General features: G+C 38.3%; 3 protein-coding genes across 6 annotated transcripts in view; 1 reads left to right on the top strand and 2 right to left on the bottom strand.

The window, feature by feature from the left end:
* The window catches only part of SON (SON DNA and RNA binding protein), a 31,083-nt gene extending 28,681 nt beyond the window's left edge, over window positions 1-2,402 (top strand). Inside the window, exons 10-12 of one of the 2 annotated variants that reach the window (XM_036849765.1) lie at window positions 449-520; window positions 627-742; window positions 1,274-2,402. In XM_036849765.1, the coding sequence (XP_036705660.1) occupies window positions 449-520; window positions 627-742; window positions 1,274-1,333 (248 nt within the window). In that variant the 3' untranslated portion in view covers window positions 1,334-2,402. The remainder of the gene's footprint in view (window positions 1-448; window positions 521-626; window positions 743-1,273) is intronic. The other variant, XM_036849763.1, reaches the window with a different exon arrangement.
* Window positions 2,403-2,942: 540 nt separating this feature from the next.
* DONSON (DNA replication fork stabilization factor DONSON) lies at window positions 2,943-12,181 on the bottom strand. Its single transcript, XM_036849770.1, has 10 exons — window positions 11,792-12,181; window positions 10,963-11,043; window positions 9,626-9,829; window positions 8,467-8,645; window positions 7,095-7,273; window positions 6,381-6,462; window positions 6,169-6,273; window positions 5,371-5,569; window positions 4,449-4,661; window positions 2,943-3,356 (listed from the first exon to the last, which is right to left on the bottom strand). The coding sequence occupies exons 1-10, from the start codon at window positions 12,104-12,106 to the stop codon at window positions 3,219-3,221; spliced, it is 1,695 nt and encodes a 564-aa protein (XP_036705665.1). The 5' UTR covers window positions 12,107-12,181; the 3' UTR covers window positions 2,943-3,218.
* Window positions 12,182-12,765: 584 nt separating this feature from the next.
* The window catches only part of CRYZL1 (crystallin zeta like 1), a 33,258-nt gene continuing 20,300 nt past the window's right edge, over window positions 12,766-25,723 (bottom strand). Inside the window, exons 7-13 of one of the 3 annotated variants that reach the window (XM_036849771.1) lie at window positions 22,159-22,292; window positions 21,020-21,131; window positions 19,056-19,154; window positions 17,535-17,656; window positions 16,597-16,702; window positions 13,862-13,907; window positions 12,766-13,339 (exon numbers count right to left, since the gene is read on the bottom strand). In XM_036849771.1, the coding sequence (XP_036705666.1) occupies window positions 13,240-13,339; window positions 13,862-13,907; window positions 16,597-16,702; window positions 17,535-17,656; window positions 19,056-19,154; window positions 21,020-21,131; window positions 22,159-22,292 (719 nt within the window). In that variant the 3' untranslated portion in view covers window positions 12,766-13,239. Of the gene's footprint in view, window positions 13,340-13,861; window positions 13,912-16,596; window positions 16,703-17,534; window positions 17,657-19,055; window positions 19,155-21,019; window positions 21,132-22,158; window positions 22,293-25,723 lie in introns of all 3 variants that reach the window. The other 2 variants (XM_036849772.1, XM_036849773.1) reach the window with 2 other exon arrangements.

Genomic DNA, 25,723 nt, shown 5'->3' on the forward strand with positions numbered 1-25,723 from the left:
TGGTCTTTTGAGTACATCTCACGTTTGAAGTCAGAAAGGGCTTGTTTGCTGGAAAAAGAAACGGACCCATTTATCCACGAGAGAGCCTTTCTCACTTTTTCACTTTGTTTTGGCCTAAAATCCTCGACTTCTGGGGAACATACTTATTAAACTGAGCATCATTTTTCAAGGGATGAGAAACCTTTAGAAATCATTTGCAAAGAGTATTAACTTTTCTGAAAATTTTAATTTTGTGCAATTTCCAATACTAAGATAAATGAAGACAGTGTATAGATTTACGTATTGAAACAACAAAATAGGAGTCAAGATCAAGGGTAGTGGGTGGGTGTTGACTTCTATTTGAGGGCCTGGATTGAGGTTCAGTTTCCTATAGAGGGAGTCGTTGTTTCGCCATATTGTAATTTGAAATGCTCTGAAATTTATTTAGTGATCATTGGTTTTTTTTAAGGTCTTGTTGCAGTAGGAGAAAGAGCACAAAAGAGGTCTGGAAACTTCTCTGCTGCAATGAAAGATCTGTCAGGTGAGAGTACAGTTTTGAATTTCTTCTTGTTCCACCCTCCCCTTGAATTCAAATTTTTTGCCTCAGATGTGGAGATGATTATAACTGGTTATTTTTTTCTCTGCAGGCAAACATCCTGTGTCTGCCTTGATGGAAATCTGTAATAAGAGAAGGTGGCAACCACCTGAATTTCTCTTGGTCCATGATAGTGGCCCTGATCATCGCAAACATTTTCTCTTTAGGGTAAATATGAATTTCTGCATTAATTGTATACATTTGTTAATTTGATGACTTGATGTTAGAGGGTGACGGATAAGCATTATATGATCACAGGATTAATGTATTGTTTGTGGGTTGGGAGTGTGTATATGTGTATATGCTTTAATATGACCTGTTAATATCCTATTATTTTCTAAATGTTGGCGGGAAAGATGTGGGCAAAATCTGGTGAACAATTTGTTGACCTTTTCTAGTGGAATGTGGGGAACTAATTGTTTTTATCAGGCTTCCCTCCCGCCGCGCCCCCAGCCCCGCGCTCCCCCCCACGCGCCCCCCCCCCCCCCCCCCCACCACGCTTCAATTTGGAGACCTGCTCTTAATTTGCAGTCCCTTTTCCCAAATGATTTGCTTCTTTTCGGGTTGAGGTTTATTTGACTTACATGGTATGGGTTTTATATTTTTGTAAATTATCTTTCTAGCATTTAGTGAAAAAATTACAAAGCTAATAGATATTAAAGTTTGATGCTGTTCTTATTGTATGTTTTTCTTGAATAGGTATTGAGAAATGGAAGCCCTTACCAGCCCAATTGTATGTTTTTCTTGAATAGGTATTGATAAATGGAAGCGCTTACCAGCCCAGCTTTGCCAGCCCTAATAAGAAGCATGCTAAAGCCACAGCAGCTACTGTGGTTCTTCAAGCAATGGGCCTTGTACCAAAGGACCTCATGGCTAATGCCACTTGCTTCAGGAGTGCCTCACGTAGATAGATTGAGGTTTTATATTAATCATTTCAGATAATTTTACTCTGCATCAAAATGTATTTCCTCTTTAATGTTGTAAATATTTGGCAATTTAAGACATTGTGTAAAAAGCAATCTGTACAAACATCTCCAGGCTTTGATTTTTGTACCATGGAAATTGTATTTAACCATACAGGGTTTTGGTATGTTTATATTGTTTACCTTAGTGATGTATTTGTTTAAGTGGCTAACATCCAAACGATTGTTTGAAGGCATCCGTAATCTTCAGTGTGGAATGTTAAATAACGCTTTTATACTGTATTTTGTACTATGATGTCAACTCCCCTTACTTATGGCTAGGCTGCTGTAACACTTGCCTGTAATCAGTGAAGGGCTGTGCACCTTGTACTAGTTCACAATGGGTTCTGCTGGACAGATACTGGGCCAGTGTTATTGAGGTAATCAAGCAAGATCTGTTCCACAGGGCTAACGCCACCGTATCCCCTTTAAATTTTGTAGAGGTTATAAAAAAAAGAAAGTGGTATGTTGTGTGATGATCAGCACTAAGTCCTGTGTTTCTGTCAAAAGCCACTTGGGCCATGAATGAGAAGGGAGTTAAAAAGAAGTCTGACTAGAATTTTACTGCAGAGGCCAAGTACATTTAGTATGGCATTGAGTTGTGATATAGTTTTACTTTGATGTGCATTTTGAACTTCAGCTACACCTAGATAGACGTAAAATGATAATTAAAATGCTGTAACCAACTTATCTAATAAAATCGGCACCCAGCCACTATTTTGTTGACTATGAGAAAGTTTAAGTTTATGTTAATTTTTAGGGTCTGATAGAATATTTCATGTGTATTACAGTGGTATTCATATGCTATGTCTCTAAACTTTATTTTCAAAAGCTTAAGGCCCAAATATAAACTTCTCTGGAATAAATGTGGTGTTTTATTTTCTGGATTACAAAGTGAACACATACTTCTTCACTACTGTTACTTCTTTACCCAATGCTTTGGATTTCTAAGCACTTTTATTTAAGAAAATTTGAATTATATATATACACGCACATACACAAATACCTACAAGAACATATTAAATACTACTTTGTCATGACAGCTGAGCATACTTTACAACTCTTAACCCTATTCTATATGGAATACAAAATACCCTTATCTGAGTTAACATGCATTAAAACAAGTAATATGTATTTTGAGAATAGAGGAATTGTGAACAGGAAAACAACTAAGGTGGAAGCGTCAACAATCAACTCAGTAGATACTGTCTACATTTGTTTTCTACCTTTATAAAACTAGAACTTGCTAATAACAATCCTAAGGAAATTGTTAAAGATAGTTTTGTCCTGATGCTCTCAATGGCATGAGATAATTGATACTAAGCCTCAATTTCCATTTGCAAGGAAACACTCAGTTTTCTACCCAATTTATAATTAGGTTAATGGATCTAGAATTTTCATTCAAGGTTTTTGAAGTTTTTAAAAAGTTTATCTTCATATCTGAATATCTAATCAAAAGAGTAAAAACAAATGTTGATTTTGAAACCTTAATCCTATTTACTGCTTAGTGCATGTAATAAAAGTATTGTAAAAGGTTAATGTTTGTAAACATTTGAGTATTTTTAAAGCTATATTCCTTTAAATTTCCAAAGTGAACTTTAAAGCCAAAGATATAAGAATCTTGAATTTCCTTGCTAGAAGGCTTTTTTCCTCAAAGATTCCTTTTAGGCTTACTTTGGTGTTCAGGATCTCCAATTATAAATGTAGTCACTCATTTCCACATGCCGTAAAGATGATTTCCCCAGTATCGGTGTTCGACTAAGGTGGTCCAGAGTTTTAGGGTGCAATCCACAGTTGGCAAGCTCCTCATGAACAGCCTCCTGTGGAAATTTGTATGCAAATCAGTAAAAAGCATTGTCAGAGTCCTTGAACACTGATGAGTTTTTAAAATTACCATGGGCTCTTTGACAAATAGATGCCTTATTCAGTAAGGGCAAATTCATCGTTATCATTATCAATAGAAGCTCATCCTAAGAATTTTTGCATAATGACAGCATCCAAAAATAATTTTGGTTATTTTTATAAGTCTGGCAAACGGATAAAAATAGTTAACAAAGGTCTCATTACCTCCAAGTAAAAAGCTGTTATGTCCAAAATTAAAGGCAGATATGTTGTAAAGCAACTACTTCAGTTTTAAAGCAAGTGTGGACACATCTAGAAACTGCTGGATCACATGAAACAAGCAGCTCATCCCTCCCTGAATCTAAGAAAAAGTTCTATAGAGGGCTTCCCTGGTGGCGCAGTGGTTGAGAGTCTGCCTGCTAATGCAGGGGACACGGGTTCGAGCCCTGGTCTGGGAAGATCCCACATGCCACGGAGCAGCTGGGCCCGTGAGCCACAACTACTGAGCCTGCGCGTCTGGAGCCTGTGCCCCGCAACGGGAGGGGCCGCGATAGTGAAAGGCCCACGCACCGCGATGAAGAGTGGCCCCCACTTGCCTCAACTAGAGAAAGCCCTCGCATGAACCGAAGACCCAACACAGCCAAAAATAAAATAAAATAAATAAATAAAGTAGCTATAAAAAAAAAAAAAAAAAAAAAAGTTCTATAGAAAAAAAAGAGGCCTATGCGGCTAAATAAACACCCATAATTATTTATTTACCCCCACCCCCAGAGTAAGTAAGCAGGCACTATTAGGTTCTGGATCTGAGAGGACAATGAAAACAACTTGCCTTTTGTTTGGCAAGTTCTTTAGTCAGTGTTGAATACAAAAGCCTGAATTCATAAAATTTACCTCACACACACACAAACTTTATAGTCATTATCCCTTCCCTCTTAGTAATTGTACTTGATAATATGAAGCAGTACAGTTTAATAACTTGAAACACCAATTTGGTTCATCATAAATGACTTCCTCCATCCATCTAGTCTGAGAAAACTGCAACTAAATCTGTTTACCAGCTGTCTACTTACCTTATCCAGTACTTTATCCTTTGGTGGGCAGATATTAAATACAGCAGTTGGCTCATGTGTATACAGTCCTGCAGAAAATGACCCACTCTGTGAAGATCTGAGTAGCATAGTCACGGAATGTAGAGAATGAGGCATGATAGGACCTGTAATCTCCAAACTAAATTGATCTCTGTATCCAGAAGGAGCTTGTGTCTTCACGTTTACACTTCGCGCCTTCAAAAAAAATTCAAAGAAAATTATGGTCACCATCTCTCAAGCTTTTGTCCCTAGCTAAAAATGTGATCAATAACTTCTCATTTGGGTATTCCCCTCTTTAACAGTTAAGGAATAAAAGTAGTTCATAAGACATCAAAAGAATGTTACATGAGTAAAAAATGTTCAGTAATTCTGTTTCCAGCATCCTCTCCTCCAAATTATGAGGCTGTCAATTTAAATATTAGTTCTAGAGAATGTAACTTTTTAATATGGTATCCTTTCTGATTTATTAATGCACTTTCAATGCATAATATTAGGAAAATAAAAATTAGATTCTGTTGCTATTACATTCAGCATATGTAACACGAAAATTACATGTGTAATTCTTCAACAATATGGATATATACTTATTCTTTTCACTTATCCATGATCCAGTGTTTGAGACCACCTATAATTTAACAGAACATTCTTGGCTCTGTTCTTTCACTGGTTATGAAAGACAAACTTTAAGAAAGCAACTTTTCCTTATGGCAATAATTCAAATATAACTTTTCATATAATTCCTTTGATAATAACTTTATATCAAGGAATTTTTTTACTGGGAGGAAAGAAAAAAAATATGCACCATGTAAAAATACCAAGAATTTATCCTATCAAAAAAGGAAAAGTATGTCTTTAAAAGCTAGGTTATGAGGATTAGTGTAGAATTTTTTTTTCTTTTTATTACCTTAAGCATTTGCATTGTGGCACCTCGGAAAGCTATAGGTGATAAGAGGGTTGGTGGAAGTCCTGCCTGGGGACCTGAGGTAGCAATTAAACTCTTACAGTTGATCAAAAAATTTAGCAATGTAAAGGTATTTGTCCCCTTCACCAACACAACAGACTCGGGTCTGTGATCCATTTGTACTTCATGTATCTCTTTACGCCTGAACGTGACAATCAAGGAAACTGCAAATGCAAATCCCATACCAAAAGGAACAGCAGTTATCTTAATCCTGAATCACCTGGAACCCTCTTCCCCCACTCCAAACTGGAAATGCTCTTGCTAATCCTCTTCACTGCAATTATAAGGCATCTGAATGATCAAAATGATTTCTTTCTGACCATCTGAATTAGCTAGAAATTGATACCTAACAACTGATTTCTTCTCTAGTCAAAAATATGTTCCAGTCTCCCCACAAACTTAACAAAAATAGAATATTTTCACTTAAAAAAGTTTAATAATTGTTCATGGCTTTTTGGTACTTAGGGGTTTTTTAATGTCATGATGGAGTATCAGTTTTAATATCTTAAAGATAGTTTAAGATTATAGTTAAATAAAACTGTCAGTCAATATTACATTGCTCAAGGGAATTCCCCGGCAGTCCAGTGGTTAGGAATCTGCGCTTCCACTGCAGGGGGCAACTGGTCGGGGAACTAAGATACCGCATGCTGTGTGGCACGGCCAAAAAAAAAAAATAATTACATTGCTCACTAACTTAATTCAATGAAAATAAATTCTAGTTAACAGCAACTGAAAGGATACAGCTTGATAGAAAGTACATCTGGTTTTTTAATTTTATCTTGCACACCCATCTCTTCCAGCCAGGAAAAACTTTCTTCTTCATCCTCATCGCTGACTGCTTGCTCCCTAGGAAATTGCTATAGTTAGTCAGGGTTCCCATTTCCTAAAGCTGTTTCCTCTACACTGAATCCATAATTCACCAGATGATGTAAAAGGTTATTTTAATCACATACTCCCCATGTCCCAAGCTTGTTCCAGACGCTTTCCTCTTCTCATGGCCACTTTCTTTTATTAAAGGCAAAGAAAATTCAATACCTACGTGAGAAAAGAAAAATGTAACTATGTTTTCTTTAATATAATCTGAAGGAATTAAACAGGCGTGCCCGACTTGTAGAGAGTATATATGAAAATGAGTTTTTACTCCTGATGTATTAAAGCAGTACTTTTCATGCTTTCTTGACGGCAGCTCACAACACACGTATCTCCTTGAAACAAATGGTTCAGGACAATACATAGTCTCACTACGTGTGGTACTCTTTCATCAAGTATATACTACTCTATTTCATTTTTTTATAAGGTGCTGAATGAGTCCACTAAATAGATTTCATGATCCACTAATGAGTTGACCCTCTTTAAAGATCATGTTATTAAAAGGGGGTAGATAATTTGTATTATAAAAGAATTTCTATAGGAGTATATTCAGATTGGGACTTTCCAGCTTGATATATGTTTAGAGATCAGAGAAGGGAACACAACTTAAAGCTATGTACAATGGACAGCTTAATTAAACGCTGGAAAAAAATCAAAAAAGAAATAAAATAATTCTTAAAACAATTAGATAAAACTGGTAGAAGACAATTCAACTGCTAAAAGACAGTTCAAATTTTAGCTTTTAAGGAGTGTTTACTATATAGTGTGGTATTCTCACTTTAAACCTATAGTTTTACCTTCGTTTTTCATAGCTTCTCTTATACCTCTAGTTGTAGGAGAGATGAGAGCCGTGACTACATCATCTCCTGCTAATCCCGCTGCACGGAACAGGACAGTAAACTGATAGGTACAAACGTAGAAATAGGGGCAAAGTTTTGTCTTCAGCAGATTATACAGAGAAGTAAAGCTCACAGACCTATGAAGAAAAACATTTTTCTTTAGGCATTATTAAAACTAACTCAACATCTAAAATTTTTTTTGTATAATTTAATTTGATACTCACCTGATTTAAAACACAAATATTACAGATAATGGTCTGAATTTTTGCCATGACATAGAACTTGGCTTTTTAAAGGACTGAAATTGGTCACAGGACTCACTGATGACTTCTAAATACTTTAACGAATAGTGTTTACCACTTAAACACTAGTCATTTTTTCTTTAAACAAAACTTAATTGATAACTGGTTGCTCACTTTTTTTTTTTAATAAATTTACTTTATTTTATTTATTTATTTTTGGCTGTGTTGGGTCTTCGTTGCTGCGCACGGGCTTTTCTCTGGTTGCAGCAAGCAGGGGCTACTCTTTGTTGCGGTGTGCAGGCTTCTCATTGCGGTGGCTTCTCTTGTTGCGGACCACGGGGGCTCTAGGCGCGCAGGCTTCAGTAGTTGCGGACCACCGGCTTAGTTGCTCTGCGGCATGTGGGATCGTCCCAGACCAGGGCTCAAACCCGTGTCCCTTGCATTGGCAGGCGGATTCTTAACCACTGCGCTACCAGGGAATCCCTGGTTGCTGACTTTTAATAAGCAGCTTCTACTGATGAGAAGGGAAGCAGCCATTGGCAAAAAGTATAATAACGTTAAAGAATTAGGTCTCTATATATTTATCAAACACTTATGTATATATTCCACAACTACGTAAAGAGTGAATAAGAGCTGGGAATTCCCCCCCCGTCTGGTGGTTAGTACTCCGCGCTTCCAGTGCAGGGAGCACGGGTTCGATCCCTTTGGTCAGGGAACTAAGATCCCACAAGTCGTGCAGTGTGGCCAAAAAAATAAATAAATAAAAATTTTTAAAAAAGAGTGAATAAGAGCTAAAAAAGTAAACAATTAAAATTTTTTTTCTTTTCGGCTGCACCACGCAGCATGTGGGATCTTAGTTCCCTGACCAGGATTGAACCTGGGCTGCAGCAGTGAAAGCACCAAGTCCTAACCACTGGACCGCCAGGGAATTCCCCAAAAGTAAACAATTTAAATGTTAGTTATTACAGTTAAATAAAATAATTCAGAAGGACATAGAAATCCATCTACTACTGCTCATCTCCACATCATAAATAAAATAAGGAGAAAATACGGCTAAAATAGGTTGCACAAATTTTTACTAATCTTACCAGTCACTCATTAAAATGTGTTGCAGGGTTTCATCATTTGACCAAGGGTTTGTCTTTCCAGCCATCTTTCTGTCAGCTCCAATACGAGGGAACAATGGTAGCCAAGACAAGGCAGGGTGGAGCCAATAGATAAGGCTCTGCTGGAAGGCACAACGGAGCTCAGTGGAGAGTTTGGGATCCTAAAATACAAAGATGATATTGGACAGTTCTTGCCCCAGTAGAAATACAGAATTTAGTTAAAAAGACACTGAATATACCAAACACTCATTCTCAGGATCTTTACTGCTTCCTGTAAGAAAGTGTTAATAACTGTTAACAGGGGCTAAAATGTAGTTTATTATTGTTTGGGAAAACCTTCCTTGCCAGCCATTACAGTCTGTTAAACCACATACCAGCAGGGACGCTTAGATGTAGATGGGAACATTCGTCTGGGTCTACCATCCTTGAGAACAGTGACTATCACTCTTTATCACCAGGGCAGGGGGGTGGTGTGTGTGTGTGTGTGTGTGTGTAACACTATATTCAACCCCCTCCCCTCATAGCACTGTTTCAAAAGTAGCCAATAAAAACCGATCATCCCAATCACAAATCATCTGCATCTATTTATCAGAAAAGATGTACCAAGGCCTCTTTCAGGTAATCTCTTTTAACCTGGTTTGAGTTGATGTGCTGCTTGAAAGTAATGCAATTACATTTCTCTAAAACCTTTCTAGCACTCATCAACTCTCCTAAATTTACAACAGACCATCACCCAGGTGGTAAGAATTAGTGCATTTAAAAAATACAGTATACATTATGTGAGAAAACCAGTAAAATAACCAATCTGTCTTTGCAATCCTACTCCTCAATTGCTTTTCATTTCCTGATATTTTCTTTCTCAAAAGGCCTTAGAAAAGGATAGCGTAGTTCAAACACTTCCTGCCTGCAGCAGTGACTAATTCTCAGGACAGGTCTATAAATTTAACAGGCAGTTACTATATCTGATTTAAAAAACAGTATGAAAGCAGCATTTGGGAAATAAAAAATTTCCCAAGTCTCTGTGTCTTTAAATGTCAAAAGAAAAACTTAATGAAAGGAAATGTCTCTGATATTTTGCAGAGAAGTACATTTTACACTTAATTTGTTACTTTTAAGCATAGCTATTTTCTTACAGAATTACCTGTATACTTTGAGGCAAAGTAACTTCTGTTGCCCTACAATGCTGGATGACACCTTGAGCCTCTTCCTGTGCTTTCAAATGATCTGCCCAGGTAAAGGGTTGAGAAGAGGCGAAAAGGAGTCGAGTTTTAATACTCCAGTCCACAGGTAACTCAGTACTCTCTGAGGATGGAATATCAGATTCGGAGAATGATACATGAGGAGTCTTTCAGAAAACAAAGAACACAAAAATTAGTAGAGTACCAAGGAAAAAACCCTTCAATCTGTAGAATTCATCAACTAACATACTCATGACCACTGAAATTTCAAAATGTTATGAATGGTACAATAAATAACACTGAAAATATACTACACACTGTGAAAGAGTCTGGAAAGAGCCACACTAAACCCTTAACAGTGATGTTATCTCTGGAAAGTGGGAATTTGTTGTTGAGGCTGGTGGAAGGAAAGGTTTCACTTTTTAGTTTATTATAGTTCTATATAGTTTAGTTACAAGAGACGTACTATTTTCACAATCATGATTTAAAAACATCTACTACTGATACTGCTATCAAAGCAGAAATCTTCCAAGTATTTTTTAAAAAGCACTTTTTAAGCCTCTAAAACTCTGGAACCAGGTCTAAGTTGCTCTTGCAGGTAACTTAGGTTGGGTTCTTAGAGGCCATATTTAAGAAGCATTTGCCGACCTCAAAAATTCCTCCCAAACCGTTTTGCTGTCAAATCAGTATTCTCCACGTTACAATGATTCTTCTAGATGACATTATTAAAAAATAACAAGGAAGGGGGAACTATTTCCAAGAGACCCGAAGGCCATTTATTTGCAAGGAAGGGAGACTGGGTCTTGGGAACTCTTCTAGCCTGCTCCCATTAGGACAATCTATGCATTTGTTAAACTATCACGAAAGCAGCAGCTGAGGAATGGAATCAAGGAGCGTTTCTGTGTGTGGTGGTGGTGGCAGGGAGGTTCAGTGATATACCACAGCCTGTGGAACTAATTTGGGGATTTGCAGTGAAGGATTAAGTTCAAAAAGCAGCTGAGCCTGGAGGCGTCGCCTCTGAGTGATGAGCTGGAGTTGTCACTACCTACAGAAGAGCGTGAAAACTGTTGGGGGCAGAAATAAAACCCACATCTACGCCTACTTTAGCATTGGTGCCATTATAAACATTACCACAACATACAAAGTCCTTTACCAAGGCTGATGCCTGGCACCTTTTCAACCCTGGTAGAGATGATCACTCAGGGCTCTCTGTGAAACTATTTTCCAAGTAAAACACTTCTGAGAAGTATACACTTATGTTATAAGAATATACACTCTAATGACATTTAAAAAGTGTTACCTGGGGTAATTCAGTAATGGCTGTTCTTTCAGGAATCTTCTCTTCCCATAGCAAATCATTTTCTTGATTAGAATCTAAAAACTGAGGTTAAAAAATGGTCCTTTTAAATTATAAATGATGCTGGAGTTCGCTTTAAACATGTAGACCTTCACCTGGCATACAAGTTTCTCAGCAAGTGCAGGAATTCACGTGAGCGCAAATCAGTATAACAGTATTTCACTTCAGTTTTGTGCCTGAACTTTACTATCAAAATGGACCGGGAAAAGGGCAGGTGATTTGCGCAACTAAGAACTCAGTAACCAATAATCTCAGTTCAAAAGATCCAAAAGGTTGCGGGGTAAAACAAATATTAGTAAATTCTGACCCCATCAATCCTCAACATTCCCCCAACCCCAGAATAATTTTGAGCGCGTGAGAAGGCAGGCACTGAATCACGCAGGAAAGAGGGTCCTGTAACCTTCCCATCAAACGGTGGCCTTCCGGGAGTAGTGCCAGGATTACTCGGCGCTCTCTTCCCACTGATCTCCAACCCCCCACCAGACGGCTGCAGCCCAAACTCCCCCGCCGCGCGCCGGGCGGGGCCGCGGGGTCCACTCCTCAGGACGGGCCGGCCCCGCAAGTCCCGCGGCAGCTCGCGGAGCGCACTTCACGCCGCCCCGACCTCGCAGGGCAGCCACCCCCAAGGCTCAAGGCCCCCTGAGGCCGCGGGCGGCTTCAGCTTCGCGCCCATTTCGCTCCTGGAACGCGAGAACCCGCCATCCCTACTTCACAGACGAATCGACCCACGAACTACGAGAACCCCTCGGCTCCCAGGCACGAAGACACTCACCGGGCCCGGCGCCTCCTGCTGGCCGCGGGACGGCCCGTTGGGAGGCTCGGCGGCGGCCCGCGGCCGGTTGTCCAGGCGGGCGAAGGGGTTCCTTCGGAACGCGGTCGGGCCGCCGCCGCCGCCGCCACCTCTGCCCACTGCCGGGAAAGGGCGGAGGGGCAGCCCGGCCGTCAGGGCGGCGCGGCGGGTCGCCGGCTCGGGCCGCTCCTCGGTCGGGGAGGCGGCCCCAAGGCTCCGGCCCCTTTTCCGTCGGAGCCGCAATGTCTCTGGCGGCCTTTTGAAACTGGGCGAGTAGCCGGGCACCGACAGAGCCATCACGAGCCGCGGAGGCCGAGGACCCAGCCCGCAGCCCCGCAAGCGCTTCCCGCGCGCCGCGGCCCCGCCCCCGACGTGGCCCCGCCCCCACGGCGTCTCGCGGCGCGTGTGCCGTACGGCGCCCGCGAGGCTCCGCCCCCGGCTGTGTTCCTCCGAGACCAAGGGCGCGCGAGGGTCCCGCGCCTCGCCGGACGCCGCCTTGGCGCTCTGGTTGGGTCTTTGGCTGTAGTCGGGTCGCCGGGTGCTAGGTGGCTGGGAAGCACGCGGTCCTGCGCACCGGGATAGATGAGCGCTGTTCAAATCCGCAGCAGGGTGTGATGAGCCCCAGGCACTGCGCCAGGATGAAAACGAAACGTCACACTTGAGCTGCCCCTTCGATAAGCTTCCAGAGCGCAGCGGCGACGTCCAGGGCTGGAGAGAGGGGCCTGGGCCGCCTCCCCCTCCCCCCGAAACAGAGAGCCCCGACAGGAAATCAGCACGCCGGCTACGCAAGCGCAGTCTCCCGCCCCGCTTCCCAAGCATCGCCACTGCAGCCTTCCACGCAAACACTGCAGCGGTCACGGACGAGTTACCGTGATGCTCCCGTTCGATCCTGAGGAAACCCTGGAGTGAATGAATATTTGAAAAAAAATTTAGCTTTCAATGGGCTAGGTCCTTTGAGACTTGAAAATATATTCAAAGTATTAAATTACGACAGCAAAGGATGTTAAAGAAGGAAGGTGTTGAGAATGGAGTTGATACAAAATAATGTTATTTTGACATAGCAAAAGACTCCAACAGCTTTATCAGAGTAGCGTGGCTTCTGCTGAAAGCAGTTTTCTTCATGTAAAGAATTTTATAAGAGGCAAATATATAGGAACAATAATTTTAAAGGCTTTCAGAATATTCCCTTTAGATGTTAAATTTTAGAATTGTCTTGACCCGTCTGTACAATGTTTCCAAATACTTTTCAGATACTTCAGACTTTTCAAATACTTCAGATAACTCTGAGCATCGTGTCTCAGCAGGAAAACGTGCTTAAAAACATAAAAACTTGCTTTTATCTTCCTTGACTTTTCTGAGCAATTTGCAAGGAAACTCTGGCTTCAATACTGGAAAAGGTTCATCCAACTGAGGTCTGAGAAAGAACAAAATTAAAATTGAACAACTTGCTTCTTTCTTCCTTGATTTTTCTGAACAACTTCCATGGTAACTTTTGCCTCGTATAGTGGAATGGGTTCATCCAACTGAGGTCTGAGGAAGAATGAAACTATTAGAAATGTCTAGTTAAAGATGGGTAGAGTACATAGCATGGTAGTTGACAGTTGCTATAGTTCAACTCTATTACTCTAAATCAAATTTGTCCATTAATATTTCCACTGTTGAAACCGGTTAAATTTTGAATGGGGAAAAATACCTATTTTATCCATTCTCTCTTTTTTGATAAACAGATCCAGCTGAAAAAAAAATTGTACTTCTTGTCAACCTGTAGGTTATTTCAAGTTGCTTTGGGAGGGGTGATGAGGATAAGCAAAGGGTGAGGTACAGTATGGAATGGAGTAAGGAAAACTAACGAACCACTTCTATCTTAGGGAATGCATACTGGTGTGTATACACTTCGAGAAATACTAAGGAGCAGCTATTTATCTAAGCAAAATAATAAAATATGGAGGCAAGAGGTGTACTGAGAAAGCTGAAACAAAAATGGGAATGCCCATTTTATCTCCTGGAGAATAGAAAAATAAACAAGAACAATGATTTGGTCATTTAGCATACCTAAAAACACCAGTTGATAGCTTCTCCATCACATCTTTTAAGATACGTAGCTGGAAAGACTGTTAAGGTGGCAACATAAAGGAGAGAGGAGTAAATAAAACCATTTGATAAGCAGAAGATACTAGGCAGGTCACCTATTTTTTTTTTTAATAGAAATTCTGTAAGCTGTCATGTTTACCTCTAAAACAGGAAAATGGGGGAACTGATTTGAGAGAGGTGGTGACATAATAGAGCCTAAACTTCTAAGGACAAGAGATGAAAGAAGCCTAATGCCTGTCCTAAGTAATGACTAGTGTTATCCCAAATGCATGGTAACAGAATGGGGTCAGGGTTTCATTTTAGCGCCACTTATGTTATCTTTAGTTAAAAACAATTTTAGCACTTATATCTCTTACTTTGGGTGCACATTTATTTATTAAACCAGCTGATAAATACGTATGCAGGAAAGTTAATAATCTGTGTGTGTAATATATGCCACTAAGAGAATTAAAAAGCAGGGTAAAATTTAAAACTCTAGTCATTTACTTGAAATTATAATATTAGAACTGAGAGTCTATATAACTGCTAGTACAGGAGAATTATTTATGGCATATAATCACACAATTGGAAGGAGATTGCTACGTTAAATCACAAGCAGCAGCTGGCTCATGTGTGATGCAACTGAGGGGGGTGTGCACAAGTGAGGACTGAAGTCTGATTCAGGACTTTAGAAAATGTAAATTAGAAAATATGAACATAAGCTACTTTAAAAGGACCTAAAGAATACCGATTCACTTTTCACGTACTACAAATTCTCTTTCTGCTTCTGTTAATGAAATTGCCAGCAGTATGTGTAAGTATATAAATATAAAACATATATTTCTGATTTTTGAAAATTTAACATTTCATATGAACATGTCACGTTTCAGTATGGTCCATGGATTTGTCAAATAGGTTAAAATCTCATGGTGGGGAGAAAGGGGAGCAGTTGAGAGACTTAAGTTATTAAGTAACGCAGGCAGAGCAGCCAGGCTACCTTCTGACATGAAAGACTCAAAACATACTAACTTATGTTACTTTTAATACATGGTCTCTGTCATTAACATCCCATGGTATTCTTGATAATTACCATGTTATTGAATGTGTCATTATTTAAAGTTGAAATTTAAAGAATTCTTTTAGAAAGTTAAAAATTAAGTTTATTTTCCAAATTTAATATGAAAATATTTAATCAGAAATACATTAAACACATACATTCACTACATTAAGGGGACGTTCTGGTTTTGAAATGTACTCTTTAAAACTCAACATATGCAGTATACTAATTAAATATTATTCAACTATTTGAAAGCTCTGTATTAAGTCTGCCATTGCTCTTAGAGGAGGCTGGCCCTTGTACACGTCACGCATATATAACAATGCACATTTAATAAAAATAAAGAATGATATTCAGTGAGACAAACATACGGTTGTGCAAGTCTCTTTCTTCACGCACAATTATACTCTATTAAATAATGAGAACTTATTTTTTATCCAATGTATTAAAGTTTTTACCAAGTACAGCTGCCTTTAAAACAGGCGTCTTAGAAATAAAACGTTTAGGGGCTTCCCTGGTGGCGCAGTGGTTGAGAATCTGCCTGCCAATGCAGGGGACACGGGTTTGAGCCCTGGTCTGGGAAGATCCCACATGCCACGGAGCAACTGGGCCCGTGAGCCACAATTACTGAGCCTGCGCGTCTGGAGCCTGTGCTCCACAACAAGAGAGGCCGCGATGGTGAGAGGCCCACGCACCGCGATGAAGAGTGGTCCCCACTTGCCACAACTAGAGAAAGCCCTCGCACAGAAACGAAGACTCAACACAGTCATAAATAAATAAATAAATAGATAGATAGATAGATAGATAGATAGAAATAAAACGTTTATTCTTAAGTTGACCCTGCTCTAAAGAGGTTTGGACCTTTCTTTTGGAACTGCTCTCATATTCTCAAGAAAACTTTTCATTACTTTTACCAAAATGGAATGATCGATTTCATTCACTAAATTTGTTACTGAATCACTTCCATTTAAAAAAATCAAACCCATCTTCATTTGATGAAGATTTCCTAGTATTGATATTCTTAAAAACACCCCACATGGGACTTCCCTGGTGGTCCAGTGGTTAAGACTCTGCCCTTCCAATGCAGGGGAGGCGGGTTCAATCCCTGGTTGGGGAACCAAGATCCCACAAGCCGCGCGGCCAAAAAAAAAACCCAAAAAACAAAAAAAACACCCCACAAACTCTTAATTTTGATAACTAAGATTATCAGGCATTATCAAAATGTTTAACATAATGGCACCACCGTAGGAGTAAAGATGCAGCCTGTCAAGGTGATCTGTAATTTCCATAATGCCAGGTTAAAAACAAAGCAAACTCTTCCATGTATCCTACAGTTTCTCATTCAGAAACGAGCAAGACTGCCTGGGTGTGATTCCTGTCCTGCCACTTGCTAGCTACATCCTTAGGCATGTACTAACCTTTCTATCCTTCAGTTTCTTTACCTGTGACATAGGGATAATATAGTACTTAACTTTCACAGGGCTGTTTTAATATTTAAATAAATTAATACCTATAAAGCACTGGGAACATTGTTTGGCATGTTCAATGTAAGTTAGCTGCTATTATTATTAATTATTATTATCATTATTAAAGAACTTAATGACGAGAATACAAGGTAAATTTCAAGCCAGAAACTCAAGTCAGTAGAAAAAAAGGATATAAAGATACTTTCCCTGTTGTACATTTGACAAATTCCAAACTTCATCATTAAGGAAAGCCACCGTCGCTCCCTTGAGGAAAAGGCAGTGGCTATCTGGAGGATCCAACTTGGATAGAATGCACAAAGAATAATCAGTTGCTGTGAGTTTAATAGCAGAAGAATGATTGGTATCTTCAGCCAGAAAAGCTTTTACACAAATTAAATAATACCCAAATCACAAATAATCAGCACACACAAACTTTAATAATAATAATATGTATACTATACTGTTTTCTTTTCTAATGCATTGTCCAAAATGATGAAACAGCAAGGTCAAATGCAAGGCCAATCTAGAGGTGATGAAGCGGTAGTAGGTATATGTGTGCAGGGGTGTGTGTGTGTGTGAGAGAGATATTTCTTGTTGCTACTCACCAGTCATCTTCATGAGGAAGTTGGAAAATTGGTGAAGATTGGTACATGAGAATTACGGTATTTGCATATCAACCATGATAAAAATACTTGAATTGAATTTTGTTGAGAAATGTAACTTTGGAAGACAATGTGTGTATATATACACACACACACACATATAGTAAATTATAATTTGAATAATTAGGAAATTGTCATAATTTTATATAGAAATACTTTGTTAAGTATATGTCAACAAGAATGTTTGTTACTAAGGAAAAAAATCTTATTTGAAACACTATTAAAAAATTCATAAGTCACTACTTCAAAACCACTAAATAAAAGTTAAATGAACTCCTCTGCTAAGCACTATATTTCAACATTTGGCCAACAGCTAAAGTTTAAAAAAAAAAGCTACATTTCTTTAAAAATAGGATATAATTCAGAATTTATACAAATTTAGCCACACCTTGCTAAAAGACTTAGGCATTATTCTTTGTTAATTGCATCCTTTTGGTGTATCAGTAATGCTTTATTGTTTCTGATAATACCTGCAGGTTTTCTTCTGTTGTTACCCAGTGGCCTCCAACACCAAGAAGGGTGATGATATCATGTTTATGTGGTAGTAGTTGTAATTTTACAGTTGGTTCATCATCTTTATTATATAATCTCACTTACAAAGGAATTGTTTGAAGAGAGAGAGGGAGAGAGAGAGAAAATGTATTTTATAGTAATCTGATAAAAATTTATTCTTCAAACTAGTTCTCTTTACTTTTTAATATAGGAACAAGGAAGCATTTTGTATTCAGACACTTAAAATATATTTTTTGCATGAAAACTGGTCATACACTTTACTTTAGATTTAATTATAAGTGATATAACTAAAGATAAAAAGTCTATTTTAATTTGAAAATCAGGCAAGATAACATAGCACATAACTAAGTCTGATAATTTCAATTATAACATTGATAGCTTAATACTTTGGGAAAAGCTGACTTCTTTAAGAGTAAGGAACTCAGATTCAAGACAGTCATACTGGGACTTCCCTGGTGGCGCAGTGGTTAAGAATCCACGTGACAATTCAGGGGACACGGGTTCGAGCCCTGGTCTGGGAAGATCCCACGTGCCGCGGAGAAACTAAGCCCGTGCGCCACAACTACTGAGCCTGCGCTCTAGAGCCTGCGCGCCACAACTACTGAGCCCGCGCGCCTAGAGACCGTGCTCCATAACAAGAGAAGCCACCACAATGAGAAGCCCGGGCACTGCAATCAAGAGTAGCCCCGGCTTGCCGCAACTAGAAAAAGCTGCGTGCAGCAACAAAGACCCAATGCAGCCAAAAAAAAAAAAAAAAAAAAAAGACAGTCACATTTTGACATAATTATTGAAATGTCCATTTGAAAAGTTAATGAAGTATACATTCACTTCCACTGAAAGATTTTTCTGAGTTAATTTCGAATCTTGAAAATGCTGGCTAAAAAGAAATACATATGGTCATAGTTGTATTCATTACAATTCTTACGATAGAAGATAAATTCTAACAAAGTATAAACAGAATCCCTTTGCAGGCTTGTGAAACCTGTTCTTTAGGTGTGATGGCACTACCTAAGAGTGTGAAGATTAGGTGTTAAATAGATATTGGTTAAACTACAAAAGTTCAAGCAAGGTGAAAATGCAACAAAATTCTGTGCACTTTCCAAACAGGGACTGCAGAAGTCTACCATCCAATAGAGGGCAGCCATACATAGCAGAACTGACTAATTAAGCAGCTGGCTGAGACCTGAACTAATCCAGGAACCACTGAGGAGATCATGTCTGCAGATTTCTTGTAGAGATACTTAAAGTCCAATGCCTACCTTTAAAAGGCAAGCATGTTCTCTCTTCCAGACAGTGCTTACAATGGGAATAAAATTAAGAAGCGCCAATTTAAATAGAAAAGTTCAAAAATAAAAAAACCCTAAATATCAATTTAATAATATATAAATAATTATCTCCTGGTTATATATTTTTTTCCCAGGAATTCTCCCATCACAATATAAAAACTACAGAGACTACTGATTTAGTAAAGTACCCACCTCCAGCATCTAGGACAATATCTACTCCAAGGCCACCTGTTTCTTCTAAACAGCTTTCAGCAACCTGGGCTTTCCCATTGGACACATCGATCACTCGGGCTGTAAAGGACAGGAAGTCAGGCAATCTGTATGTGATCAACACAACTCAGAGAAGAAGAGATAGAAAAGCAAATATCTCTTCTCTGAAATGAATTAAATGGTTGAAGCAATTACTGAATCAAATTATACTTTTTCTCATCTAACCAGTATTGCTAAGGATCAATTTAAATGAAGGAACTGGTATATCCAATAAAATAAAAATATGAGCATTTTATGGATAATGTGTCCCAATGTTGGTCTGTTGACATAGAGGATTGTTCTTTACAGCTAAAGGATATTTTGCCAGAACTGAGAATCTCTAAACCACAGAGGTACATATATATGAAGATGTGGACTGAAAGATTAAGCAATTTCTTAAGTATGTTCAGATTTAATAGAGTTTAGAACTAAAAAGTGCAAAGATATATTTATGTGATTTGGTACTTCTCTGTTAGAGGCTGTTTTAACCTTTCTCAGTCATAGGAATCCCAGTCCACACCCGCATCTCCCGACTCTGCCCTCCAAAACAAAAAAAAATATCCCGAAGGTGAAAAAAAACCCAGGATTATTTTAAGCAGGGTTAGTAAAAATAAACTAATTTTAACTGGTTGCTTTAATGTATTAATAGAACAAGCCAGTGAGAGAACTAAAAAAAAATCTCAATTTGAATTGGCAGACGAAGACACATGTTTATATTTCATTTTTGTATCTTTTAACACCTTCTCAGTAAAGAGAATCCCTCTCAGAGATTCTCAGATTGGAGGTGTAGTGCAGTAGTGACTGAAGTCTCAGGGGATGGAGGTGAGGGTGGGGGGACTCGAGGAAAAGGGGGCTGAAGCACCTAAGAAGGGCAGGGTTAACCAAGAGGAAACTGCTCCCTCCAACAATACTATTCATGCTACCCACCCCTTCCATTTTCAATCTCTCTTTTTCCTTTTTTTTCTTATTCTCCTCCTTTCTCCAGCCCCTGTTTTAACCTTCCTTCCATTTCTTGGTTATCTCTGCCAGAAGCATAACATAACCATGGAAATAACACAGGCTTTACTATTAGGCAGGCTTGGGTTCAAATTCCATTCCAGGCCTAGTGGTACATCTAGTGGTACATCCTTGGACAAGCTAAATTCTGAAATGCTGTTTCCCAGTTAGTTGACACAGGGTTGTTGAGGATTTAAGGAACTATCATCCATATTAACACTCAATGAACCTTACTTTCCTTCCTGCCTGCCCTTCACTTACACTCTGCTCTTCTTTTCTCTTCATCTGTTAAACTCCAATATTAATTCTGTTAACTCCAGTCTATAAAATTCCATTCCTATCTTTCTTCTCTTCTTTTTCATTTTTTCAATCTCTATTTTCTTTCTCCTTTCCATATTCATCGCTATTCATATAGGTTCAATCTTTTCAAGAGCTCCCCAGCCTCTACCATGTCCTATTTATCCTAAACTATATCTGACCTGGGTTTCTGTGTAAGTGGCTCATCTCCCTTCCTAGTGTATCACAGGAAACAGACAACTTTAGAGGTATATCACTGGGTAAAAGAGGTTGAGAAACATAAAAAGTGATGCAAAAATATATTGATTTATTGACTAAAACCAAAGAGGCATCAGGTGTTTCTCAACTGTGTCAAAGTTCACCTAATTCAAACTTGGGTGAGTTGGTAACAATGAGGCAAAGAAGAAAAAACACTGAAAAATGTAGGTTTAAAAAACAAATCATTAAAATTTAAACTATAACTTATGTAAACTTGGACTTAGCACAGATACTAAGTGCATTTTTTAAATGACATGCGTTTGGCATTTTGCAGTTTGTTTTACAAGTGCAGTTTTTAAGGTGATATCTCTTCAAAATTTTATGTTTTAAAGTCTGTGTTGAGTACTATTACCCACCTATAGAAGGCCTAAATCTTTCAAGACACTGCTTGTCTTCAAGGCTGCACGCTGTTGAAATCACTTTGGCTCCTCTATGGTGTGCTAACTGAATAGCTATTGTTCCAAGTGCCTGTGTGGAAAAAAATACACGATGGTGTTATAGATATAGGTCAGAGGCCGTATCTAATTCATTTTATAGGTTGGTTAATAAAGTGTCTGATAGAAAAAGAAAAAAATACGGGTAAGTTTAGAAGTGGAAACATTTGATACACTCTTCCTCAAGAGGGGTGGTGGAAAAGCTATGTGTGCCACAGGCTCTCAGCCAGTCTGACTGCAAGCAGCACACAATTTCAAGGACAGAGGCCGAATTCAGAACACGGCCTTGGAATGAGAAAAATGAGCCATTAAGGGCCTTGTCAGCATAATGTACTACGCTAATTATATAATATCAATACATATGCAAGTCCAGCAACCTCAACTTCAAAAGTTCCATCCTTTTGCTGACCTGTGGAGTAAGTTCAGGGAAACACTACTATCCTGATGTAGGACGTAAGGATGAAGCCAATGCTGAAGACAGTTATGCCTTTTTTTCAATGAAAAGCAGGGGAAAAAGCATTTTCATCAACAGCCAGTTAGAAAATAAAACTATAAAATCACCCCAAGTTTTGTGACATTTTTAGATTATAATTATATTTTATGTAATCTCTTTTAGTATCTTGAACTATATTTTGAAGATGCATGTAATATGTTTAAATTAGCACAGTTTTGATCTTGTGTGATCTATCTATAAATGCAACACCTTAATCACATAAGTGTTAAGTATGAGGGAGATGACACAAAATTGGCAGGGAGTCCTGGGGTCTGTCTTCAAAGACTATGAGCTCTTTCAGGCTTTGTGTAACAGACATGAATAAAAATGGCTTGTCTGCTTTTTTAAAGTACTAGCAGATTCAAAGTAATAAGAAACTAAACACAGTAATGCTAACTTTTATCTCCTTGATAAAAGCTGCTTATTTTAGAAAATGGGAGTTTGGTAAAAGTATCAGTGAATAAGCTAACTGGCAACAAATTATATTAGCAAATGGATGGCCCATTTCTCAATTCCCTAAGTTTATTTGTATTTTGGTTTGTTTCTTAACAAAACCATTAGCACCTACACTTGCTCCGTCCATTATCAGCACTGACTTTCCAGGAGAGAGATGAGAAAGATAATGCAGAGCTGTATAGGCTCGTACTCCATCCCGGATGGTTCCAGCGGCTTCTGTCCACGTAACTTTTTCTGGTTTGTGAACTATCACAAAGAACAAGAGGAAACAATCTGTTAGCAAGTCCCGTGAGACCTGCTTCCTGGATCTGTTTCCCTCCATCTCTGCTCCCACCATGGCCCTGGTCCAAGCCTACTTCTAGTATCTCTCACCTACATTACGGTTTCTCTGCTTCCATTCTTACCCATGCATACTCCACTTTCAGCATAGAAGTGTGTGTGTGTGTGTGTGTGTGTGTATTTTTTAAACGTTTTATTGTTAAAGTAAAACGTATGCAGAAAAGTACACGAAATAAAGTACAGCTGGATGAATAAATATAAAGCAAGTAACCACCATCCTGGTTGAGAGAGAGAGCACAGCCCTCACGCCAACAGCCTCGCCTCTCCAGCAGAGACGTTTTTGAAAAAATTGAGATATAATTGACATCAGAGGTCACCACCATTCTAATGTATTTTCTAATTCAGCTTCATAGTTTAATAACTCAAGTATCCATTCCTAAACAATATAATTTTGTTTTGCCTGTTTCTGAAATTTATCTAAATGCAATTGTACCACACACATTTTTTCTATCTTCTTTTTTTGCTGAACATCGTTTTGTAAGACACATCCTTTCTTGTTACATGTGGCTATAGTATAGTGCTTCCGTTTTTGATGTCTTATGGCAACATCTGATTTCATAGGATGGATTGGTTATCCACTCTCCAGTCAAGGAACATTTGTGTTTTTTCCCATTTTTGGTAGTTAAGCATTCTTAACTAAGAATGCTCTTGTATAAAAGTTACTCTTACACTGGTACACAGGTTTTCTCCAGGATATTTACTGAGGAATGGAAATCCCAGCTCCAGGATATATTACCTTCGACTTTATATTTCCAAAGTGGCTGTATGAATTTACTCTCCCACAGCTGCTGTTGTGAACATCCTTGTCAACCCTGGTATTATATATTTTTGCCCATCATATGGATGTGTAATGGTTTCTTACATGTGATTTTACTGATAATTTGCTTTCCCCTGACTACTAATGAAGTTGAGTACCTTTCCGTGTTTGTTGGTCATATGGAATTCCCTTTGTGAAGTGACTGTTCAAGTGTTCTATCAATTTTTCTATTGTTGTTGACTTTTTCTTATTGATTTGTAAAAATTCTTAATATATTCTAGATGAGTCATTTGCTTGTTTATGTGTTGTAATTATTTTCAACTTTATGGCTTCTCTTTTCAATCTCTTTAGTGGTGTCTTTGAAAAATAGAAGTGTCAGAATGATCTTTTAAAAACATAAATAACATCCTAACACTTCTTTGTTTAAAATTCATCAATGGCTTTCTATTGCACTTGGAACAAAATGCAGACTCCTAGTATACTGTAATTTAAGCCATATTAGCTTTATATTTTCTGACCATTACGCTGCTCTTTAATCTGTTTATTTAATTTTTATTTTGTTTTTATGTTGTACACTGAATGTGATTTTTTTCACAGTATAGGCAATACTTTCTCATTTTACCTATAATCAAGTTTATAACACTTTCCATAGTCTTTACCGGGACTATTTTTCCTCTTATGTCAATAGACGCAGATGGGTTAGCACGGCCAGTCAGCATGGAATTTACCAACTAATTAGTGCCATCTAGTGGGGAAGCAAAGCATCCAAGCACATGATGAAAATGTTCAGACAAGCAAGGCATTCAAAGAGTAAAACAGGGGATATCTCACACAGTACTTTATTCCTTACCAAACTCGAGATAGCTATTTTCCCACTTTTACTGATTATGAAACGGGGTTCAGGGTAATTAATTTGTCTGAGGCCACAAGTTTCAAAGTCTGACTTTAAAGCCCACCTACTCTAACAGTGCATGTTCAATCTATATAAAATTTATTTATATGGAATTTTTTGGGAACATCTTTCATCATAAGGATTGGGACTACCCATATTTTCATTAGGAAATCAAAAATTCAGGGCTTAAAAAATTCTAACAGTAATAAAACTACATTTAAGATTGCAGAGGCTTTAAAATTACATGGTTGGACATGGTTTAACGTTGAGATCCTTGCTTTTGTGTTAGGTGGTACACAAGTGTTTATTATGTTATAAAAACTAAGAAAATAAATAGAAGAGAGCCATGTATGGATCAATAATAACAGTATGTCAGAGCCCAAGAATTACAATTTCAATTCTTTCTACCTCAGGTCCAAAGGAATAATGCTGAAAATGTGTGCCAATTTTTAAAAAATTTAACTTTTATTTTATATTGGAGTATAGTTTAGTCACAACATTGTGCTTGTTTCAGGTGTACGGCTAAGTGATCCAGTTATACATATACATATATCCATTCTTTTTCAAATTCTTTTCCCATATAGGTCACCACAGAATACTGAGTAGAGTTCCCTGTGCTATACAGTAGGTCTCTGTTGATAATCTACTTTGTATGTATCAACAGTAGTGTGTATATGTTAATCCGAAACTCCCAATTTATCTCCCCCCCAACTTTCCTCTTTGGTAACCATAAGTTTGTTTTCTAAGCCTGTGAGTCTGTTTCTGCTTTGTAAATAAGCTCATTTGTATCATTTTTTTAGATTCCACATATAAGTGACATCATATGATATTTGTCTTTCTCTGTCTGACTTACTTCACTTAGTATGATTATCTCTAGGTCCATCCATGTTGCTGCAAATGGCATTATTTCCTTCTTTTTTTATGGCTGAGTAATATTCCACTGTATACATGTATCCCACCTTCTTTATCCATTCCTCTGTCAATGGACATTTAGGTTGCTTCCATGTCTTGGCTATTGTAAATAGTGCTGCAATGAACATTGGGGTGCATGTATCTTTTTGAATTATGGTTTTCTCCAGATTATGCCCAGGAGTGGGATTGCTAGATCATATGGTATTTCTATTTTTAGTTTTTAAGGAACCTCCATATTGTTCTCCATACTGGTTGCACCAATTTACATTCCCACCAACAGTGTAGGAGGATTCCCTTTTCTCCACACCCTCTCCAGCATTTATTGTTTGTAGACTTTCTGATGATGGCCATTCTGACCGGTGTGAGGTGATACCTCATTGTAGTTTTGATTTGCATTTCTCTAATAGTTAGCCATGTTGAACATATTTTCATGTGCTTTTTGGCTATCTGTATGTCTTCTTTGGAGAAATGTCTATTTAGATCTTCTGCCCATTTTTTGATTGGGTTGTTTCTTTGACATTGAGCTGCATGAGCTGTTTGTATGAAAAATAAAATCAGAATGGCTTGAGAACTGAAAGCACAAAAGAGCTGGAAGAATTACTCAACTTTTTACCTTTGTCCTCAATATTCTGAAACAAGATTAATAAGACATCTTTTGGGAGTTGTTTGGAGACTGGTTCTTTGGTTTGGTAAAAGAGCTGACTTACTAGAAGGTGACTGAGTTGTGAGCTTTTATTTAAAAAAATCGTCAAATAATTAATAGGAACTAAAATAGTC

Source organism: Balaenoptera musculus, chromosome 4 (assembly GCF_009873245.2).
Source record: "Balaenoptera musculus isolate JJ_BM4_2016_0621 chromosome 4, mBalMus1.pri.v3, whole genome shotgun sequence".
NCBI lineage: Eukaryota > Metazoa > Chordata > Mammalia > Artiodactyla > Balaenopteridae > Balaenoptera > Balaenoptera musculus.